General features: G+C 45.9%; 1 protein-coding gene across 1 annotated transcript; it reads left to right on the top strand.

The window, feature by feature from the left end:
• Positions 1-620: 620 nt before the first annotated feature.
• On the top strand, positions 621-8237 carry LOC142581834 (cholinesterase-like). Its single transcript, XM_075691280.1, has 3 exons — positions 621-817; positions 3768-5264; positions 7895-8237. Exons 1-3 carry the CDS (start codon positions 804-806, stop codon positions 8037-8039), a joined length of 1656 nt encoding a protein of 551 aa, XP_075547395.1. The 5' UTR covers positions 621-803; the 3' UTR covers positions 8040-8237.
• Positions 8238-8744: the final 507 nt, after the last annotated feature.

Below are 8744 nucleotides of genomic sequence, written 5' to 3'. Positions count from 1 at the left end.
AGCCTGCAATCGCGATCAGACATGCATTTGTGACAACGGTATAAGTATTCTCTGTGACATATATATATATATATATATATATATATATATATATATATATATATATATATATATATATATATATATATATATAAAGAGAAGAGCTACATAGGGGGTCATATACTGGGCCAGCTGGAAGAATAAAATGAAATACGCATGCTATTAGCCGGAATGGGTTGCATCAGCAGAGCTCGCGTCAGGAAAGCGATGCAGTCAGCCTACACACTATCTGCAGCTAGGGAACGGTTCTGTAATTATTTCGTTCTTTGGAAGGTTACACCATTTCACTCTGTCTGCGGCGTCAGCTTCAGTGAACGACTTGTGGCGGGGGGGGTGGGGGGGCATATTCTGTGAGAGTCTACCTAGTGGACATGTCCATTTCGTCTGCTGTTGAAGGGCTGATTGGCTGCACTGGGGTACGCGTCAGGAGGAGGCAGGCACTCCAGCCAATCAGCACTTCAGCAGCAGACGAAATGCACATGTCCACTAGGTGGACTCTTACAGAATACCCCCACCCCCCTCCCCCTGGACGACAATGGCACACCTGAACAGGAGGTATAAACGCGCGTTAGCATGGGGAAGCTGCAATCCCTTCGGCGTCCGCAGTTGTTTTCAGGGTCCTAAAAGTCTAATTCCGATTTAACTTTACAGGGAAAGTGAGCTTGTATGGGATGGCCGAGTAATATACCCTATTAAGTCAAATCTTTATATTATTATTTTTTCGAAAGAGCGGGAACAACGGAGCACCGTTGAATTGGAGCTACATGATGGGAGTAAGGTAAGTCAAAGTATGTCGAAGTGGCGGCGTAGCGTCTGCTGAACGCGCATGAAATTGGCGGTGTTTGTCTGAAGCCGCGAAGCAAGCGAATGAGGAAGGCGCGTGGTCCACTGTACTGGCTCCGGTTTGTCTGCAAATTTCGTTTGCACGTTTAATCAGCACTATGGGTAATGACAACGCAAAAATTATAGAATAAAAATTGTTAAGCGTTCTTCATACCCTTCAAACTAAGATTTCGAATACAAAGTCTGTAGGCATATGCCTGAAATTGCGCTGCTAAAATGTTTGCCATTGATGGATAACGCAAATATTTATGAAGAATCAAGCCCACCTACCATTGAAAAATAAGTTGAGAATGCTTTGGGAGAAGGTTATTTGTTGCCCTATATTGCACTCTCCTATTCGGGGCGCTTCCCTTATCACCGTGCCTTACCCTTACGCGGAATCCAACAGGTAATTCGATCGCCACTTCCTCAAGCAACGCGTTCGGAACCCTGTGTAGCGCCTTCCACCGCCTCTGATCGCAGACACTGCGACCAGAGGCGCAGCATCTCAACGACAGCGTCTCAAAGCACTCGATGTCATGAAGGAAGAATGCGAGAACGCTCCCTCGCATTCTGCAAGCACAGAGCTTGCATGCAGGCTCCCTAATGGATGGATGGTTGGATAGATGCTATGAGCGTCCCCTTTGGAACGGGGCGGTGGGTGGCGCCACCAAGGTCTTGTTATTATATTGCCTAATCTCGTACCTCTGTGAAAAAAAGAAAGAAAAGGAAAAGAAAACCCACGATGGATTCCCATGACCAAACTTCCTGAAACCAAACGTGGGGCGCTATAACGTAAAGCGATTCCAAACTTTCCTATCCCATTTCTGCAGTCAACCCTTGACCACTGATCAACATTTTTTCGGGCACCTCCCATTTCGCTTATCTCTAACGCAATGTCAGGAAAGCCGCAAATGCTCTCCATCTCCTGTGCCGTGCACACACTGATTATACATAATTAGACCAAACAAAAGAAACAAATTTTTTTCTACGCCTTTTCACCATCAGCCCTCCTCAATCGTTCAAAAGGTTTCGGGCTGCGCCCACTTCGCCTGTCTGTCACGCGGTACCGCAAAACAGCGAAAGCTCACCGCGTCAAAGTGACATGCACGCTACAACGATGCATTAATACTCCGAACAAAACCGATTTTTTTTCCCAATAGCAGGAGAGTGCTCCATTTAGAAATGAATAGCCCATCGAACACTCTGGCAAAGGCTACTCGGAACTGCAGTGAAGATGGTTTTATTTGCGTACAATATACATTTTTGCCTGGAACTATAACGTTGTCGAGTTTTTTCAGCACTTACACTACATCACCCCCCCGGCAAAGTTTGCTGAGGATCCCTTTTAGCTGCGTTGTTACGCTTCCGTGGCATGCCGCCGCGATTTTCTACCAGACACCGAAAGCTAAGCAAGAAGTGTCCCAATCGCAGATTCCGGCGCCACCCTCCTCATCAGGTTGTGTACTTGCACTGCGCTAGCTCGACCCCACCAAAACCCTCTTCACTTATGCGCACTCCTCTCTTCTGGTCAGCCAATTAGGACAGAAAAATGTCGTAGTTTCTTCCGAAAGGCGAAGCGTTTGTTGCGATAGCAAATTTGTAGACAGCTAAGCGAAGTAAGGATAGTAGCTTTATCGGCCGTGTAATCTTATAAGTATTCGCTTACTAACTAAATTAACAAGCATGGTATCACCCGCGATGAAGCAAACATGAACACATGTCGCTCGCTGAAAAATTTGGTCGCTCGGAAAATCGGTCGCTCGGAAATCGGAAAACGCTCGCTATCAGAACGCTCCAGTGAAAAGCAGCGAGGACCCAGCGCACACGAAGCTATCAGCACTTAACGTACGCTCCCCCCATTCGTCGATCACGTTCAAGATAGGGCACGAGCTGTCGCGCCATACTTAGCTGCCGCCGGAGTTGATAGCTCCCCCCTTCCCTATCCCCGCCCCCGTGCCTTGCACGCGATGGAAGACGGCGAGTTTCCTCTCCGCTTTCCTCCCTTGCGCGCGCGAGATTGAGCCACTATCTTCGATTGATTCTGGCACGCTTCGATTCGCACACACAGAATACGGCACGTGGCGATGATTTTATCGCCCTTGCACTTTATAATCCCGGCAACGCCGACGGCAGAAATGTGCCTGTGGGCGCCCATTTAATTGCTGTCGCAATAAAATCTGTCAAGTAAGGCAATGTTATTCGCTTTGAAAGCAAGCAAATGTGACCTTTAAATTAGGAGAGCGCTTCATCGGACTGTTCAAACAACGGTGCGAGTCCCCGCCTGATGCTTGCGTTGGCCGTTACGTAAATTTGACTTCAGGAGATTGGAATCAAAACAACTGCTCAAGCGTGCGTCAAACAGATGCGCTTCCATGCGCGTACCTAAAGATCCGCACTAGCGTGGGGGAGACAAAAGGAAGTTAATTCAAAGAACTGCAGGAAGGCGGCACAGGCGATAATTCTTAAGTGCAACGAACATTTATTTGTGTATGTTAGACGCTAGACACCAATTCAATTCAAAAGCGAACTTGATATATTTCTATGTTAACAAGCTATATAATTCGCTAAGATATAATACTTGTTTCGCCAAAGTTAAAACCATTATGCACGGCCAAGCCACATGCCATAATTTAGGAAGCGAAGCTTTCGTACAGCGGCTAAAGAAATGCGATGCAATCAATTATGTTATGCACAAAATTTTGCACCATACCGATCATCTGTTTGTGGGTGAAGACGGCAGGTTGCAGAGACTCCCACCGCGTGAACGCCCATTACACTGTCTGCTAGATTCGCGCATGCATCTTTTTTGCAGTCATTGTTTTAGAGGTTGTTCATCAGAACTTCACAAATTCTGTTTCCCATAAACCAATGTGTTTCTTTTTTGTTCTTCTTTGCATTAACAGTGTGGGACAGCCTGCGCCGAGCACCTGGAAATCTGCGTTTCTGGTAATGTTAATTTGTTTGGGGAACATCGTTAACGTATCTTCCGTCATAGTGTCGACAATGAACGGACGCATCCGTGGGCAAACTAACACGTTCTTGGACAAGCAAATACAAGTTTTCCTTGGAGTTCCATATGCTAAAGCACCGATCCGTGAGCTACGTTTCCAAAAGCCACAGCTTCCAGACTCGTGGGATGGCATCTACGATGCAACTTCCGTGAAAGATTCCTGTATGCAGGCACGAAATCCTCGGATATTCCCTATACCGACCCAGCTTTCCGAAGACTGCTTGTATCTCAACGTCTGGACTCCAAATGCGTCAGAAGGAGCAGATCTTCCAGTCCTGGTATGGTTTCACGGCGGGATATTCAAGATAGGTTCGGCCTACGAAAGCAGATACAATGCTACGGCCTTATCCGCTCTCAATAATGTCGTCGTGGTGACGTGTAACTTTCGACTCTCTATATTTGGTTATTTAGACTTAGAGTCAGAAAACATTCCGGGCAACGTGGGTCTGTGGGACCAGTTGTATGTGCTACAGTGGGTGCAGGATAACATTTTCGCCTTTGGTGGAGACCCGAATTTAGTAACTGCATTTGGTGAAAGCTCTGGTGCTATGAGCGTTCATAATATATTACTGTCGCCGTACAGCTCCGGCCTATTCCGTCGCATTTTTCTCATGAGCGGAACAGAGAGCATGGACAGCGCCGTAGATTCAGTGTGCGAAAGTACCATGAAGGGTAATGCCGCTGCTAAAGCTTTGGATTGCGCAGGCCCCTTCAAAGATTTGGAAAATCACCCGGAGGTGGTGCTTGACTGTCTTCTAGGGAAATCGGCTCTGCAAGTCAGTGAGGCTGCCGAAAACGTGACAGCGCCGAAAGTCATAGCTTTTCTGCCTACCTTCGGGACAGAATTTTTACCAGAGTTACAGTCCGTTGTTGCAGACCAAGGACGATTTCGCCCTGTTGATGCAATGGTAAGCGTTACCGCAAACGAAGGAGCATTTGCATTTGTCCTGCAACCTGATACTGAGCTTCTATGGGGCGATTTTAGTGGCAGTAACAGAGACGACTTGAAGAACATGTTATATGAGATCCTCTCGTCCTGGCTCAAGGAAAAAATGCTTCCGTTGGCCGAAGTCTACTTGAATGCAGTTTCTCCCAGAGACAATGCTGAACTGAGACAAGCAGTGGCGGATTTCATCGGCAACCACTACTTCTACTGCCCGAGCAGATTTTTTGCCGAGTTACATACAGCGAAAGGTGGCAATGTGTACCCTTTTGTGTTCGGTCATAGGTCTCAGAAATCTGACATGCCAGAGTGGATTCGAAACACACATATGGAGGATATACCGTATGTACTCGGAACACCTTTTCTAGAGGAGGCCAACTACACAGAAGATGACCGCAAGTTCAGCGCTTTCATTATGAAGGCCGTTGTTTCATTCGCAAAAGAGGGGTAAGTTACTAAACAACTTGTTTTCGAAATTTTTATTTTACGCGCATAGATATAGGGAACTCCAGAAAGAAATTTAAATCACGTAAAAAAAGAGTAATACAATATTGCCCAATATATTATTCTGCAAATCTGTTTTTCAAAACCGCTTTGCGATCATTTCAAATATTTAGAGTTACCAAAATTACTCGCCTCAAGTGCCATGATGAGGCTATCTTATTTTACAAGTGTTCTTGACAATATTTCCACTCACTTACTTTGATTTCGTGAATGAAGAGCTTATACCGAGGCTTTCAAAACACTTTGATTAAAGTGTGGATTAATTAAGTGACAGTGCTGAACGTCAGCTAAACTGTGTCAGAGAGCTCAAAGCGCGAGGTTAAATAAGAATTATTTCTTATCATTTAGGAGCCAAGCGCATATGAAGTGCAGCAACTAAAACTTACGTAAGATCATGATATGAGTTATGCTATATGTATGCAGGGCATAGCGCTGCACTAGAATTTAAACAGAGGTACAGTGCGGTGCAAGTGCACTTTAATAAATTCAGTCAATCAGCCTTTTTTAACCATAGGTGGGACGCCTGCGTCTCTCGAACAAACTTCTGCCTTTCAGTGCTAAGGGTGTCCTGCATGGAGGACGCGTCGTTTATGAGAGAACCGCTTATTAAATATATTTATCAAACCGAATGAAAAAGAACATACTTGAGTAAAGAACCGCGCAGCTTCTAAATAGTGCAGCCACATCTGATAAGATTGACTGAGTTTATAATTTTTTGATGGATTTGCTGCCTCCTCACGCAAGACATTGATTCTGCATGTTGTTAATCTCAAAACTTTTCGATGCGAACAACATCTTCGGAACTTTCTTATACGCTATGCACACTATTGATTATAGTGTGCATTGTGTATTACATTGTTGTAAATTAAATTAGGCACTTATAGTTGTAGTGCATCAAAAATTACTTCCGTGGAAATCGCGGAAATCGACAAAGTGGAGGATTGTTATGAAAGGGAAAATTGTCATCCACTCACCTCATAGCTGGATGAGGCTTGTTACTATCTGATGGATCGCACATTCTCTCTTTCATGAACCTTCTTCCCCCTTGCGGGCTTCCGCATAACTGATTTATCATATCGTCGCTGCGCTTCCTCTTACCGATTAATATTGAGTAATTCTTTCCCACCATTTCATCTACTAGCGTCCTGGTTAGCTGAGGTGGTAAAGCGATCGCCCAGCAAAGGCGGCGGTCCTAGGTCCATCCCCAGCAAAAGACGGATTTTTCTTCAACTGCGAAGCTTTCTTTCTTGGACCCGCCGTGGTTGCTTAGTGGCTATAGTGTTGTGTTGCTAAGCAGGAGGTCGCGGGATCGAATCCCGGCCACGGCGGCGGCATTTCGATGGGGGCGAAATGTAAGAATACCCGTGTACTTAGATTTTCCGGAGCCCCCATTCTGGCATGCCTCATAACGATATCGTAGTTTTGGCACGTAAAACCCAATATTTCTTTTTCTTTCTGAGAAACCCGTCTGGGTTTCCGTTGTAGCTTCTTACTACCGTCAGGTAGCTGACAATATTCCCTTTCAATTGTATTGTGTACATAATTTGTCATAGGCTGAGTTGTGCGTTTGCGCTGGTTAGAGGAAGTCATTTTCTCTGACTTACTATACGTGTTTAATGTGGCATGACTTTTACAGTTACTATATCATCTGTCTTAAGGCACATTCACACCGAAAGCGGAGCGTCTAAGCGGCCAAGCGAATTTTCAACGCGGCGAGGCGGTGAGCGCGCGCGCCTGTTCAGACCGGACGGCTTGCCTGGCGGCCCGCGTCGCAGGGAAGGCGGGGCACCTCGCAATTTCTTTAGCAGTTTCAGGGACGTGCCGCCATCTCGCGGCACTTTGGGTTGGTACGCGCACTTTCGATATTTTTTTCGTCGTGGGTTGGCGAGCTCCCGTCCGCTATCTACTTCTGCAAAATGATGAGCTCAGACGAAGAAGAGATCGTTGGCATTTTACTCGCCCCTTGTCTAGTCGCTTTTCAAGTTTTGTTACAGCGCAACACAAGACAAAGACAAAAGAAGGTATAAAGCGACGACACGGCGCCGTGTCGTCGTTTTATACCTTCTTCTGTCCTTGTCTTGGGTTGCGCTGTAACAAACCTTACTACGAATCCCAACCAACTGGCCCAACTTGCCGTTTTGACGCTTTTCAAGAACAGAAGCGAAAAGCCCGGAGAAAGACATTCGTTTACATTCGTTCACCATCACTTCTTCAGTGTCGGGTTCTGATTGGCTGCGGCCAAAGCGGCCAACTTGTCCGCGCGGAAAAAATCGGTCCGGGCGCGATCCGGCCAAGCGGCCGCGTATTTTCCGCAAAGCGGAAAATCCGCGGCCGCTTGGCCGGATCCGCTTGGCCGCTTGTCCGCTCCGCCTTCGGTGTGAACGTGCTTTTAGTGTCTAATTTTGCTGCCTTAATTCTGTTCCGTGCCACTCTGTGCTATGCCGCGTCATGCACTTTCGCATTTCTTATTGTAGGTGCGCTTTGTGTGGAAATAAGCAGCCGGTTTTAATTATAGGCGCCCAACGTGTCCTAAAATCGTGTATCAATGCAACATGTGTTTTTTTCTTCCACAGCAAGCCTATACCACCGGACGGCATAGAGCAATGGCCAGTATTTTCAAATGAGCACCCGGATTTTCTATGGCTCGAGCAAGGAAACAGCACTGTGATGACCGACTTTATTAATACCACATGTCGTCTGTGGAGAAACTTTTTATAACTGCAAAAGAAGTTAACAGCAAGCCTTTCTATAGTGTAAATAACTCATCTTCTTATGTTTAGCTACCTTAACGTTTGAAAAAAGAGAAATCGAAAGCGTGCTCTTGACACTGAAGAATTTCCCCGAAACTCTGAGTGATTGTTAAAATAAATTCGGGATGCTTCTGAAGGCAGCACTGCACCTTCAGCGGTACTCAAGCTTGGCACTACAGCACATTCTCGGCCCACGGCAAAGCACCACCTGTGCGTTATGCGCCACGAAAGCGCTGCTGACGTTCTTGCGTGCTACGAGCCTTAACGAAACTTTTGAAATATTTCTATAGTGCATAGATGCGTGTGTGTGTGTGTGATATATATATATATATATATATATATATATATATATATATAGAGAGAGAGAGAGAGAGAGAGAGCGAGAGAGGGACTGTGTGCCGTTAAGTGTTTATCACTTTATATATCATAGTAATCATCCAGCACCTCGAGTAGCATGTAAGGCGAACTGCCAGGTTAACAACTTCAGCATAAAATTAAAGCTTGTTTCCCTCTCTCTCTCTCTCTCTCTCTCTATTTCTGATACCTATTTTCGTGCAGTTTGTGCAGTTTTCGTGCATGGCACTTTCGGACGTAATACGCTAGCTGTCGACGAGAACGCGTCTCCGCCGAAGTTCGACAACCATGCTGTTGGTTCAACATGACGGTGGCTGGT

This window comes from Dermacentor variabilis, chromosome 5 (genome assembly GCF_050947875.1).
Source record: "Dermacentor variabilis isolate Ectoservices chromosome 5, ASM5094787v1, whole genome shotgun sequence".
NCBI classification, from domain to species: domain Eukaryota; kingdom Metazoa; phylum Arthropoda; class Arachnida; order Ixodida; family Ixodidae; genus Dermacentor; species Dermacentor variabilis.
Note: the sequence above shows the minus strand (reverse complement) of the source record. Positions and strands in the feature narration are given on the sequence as shown.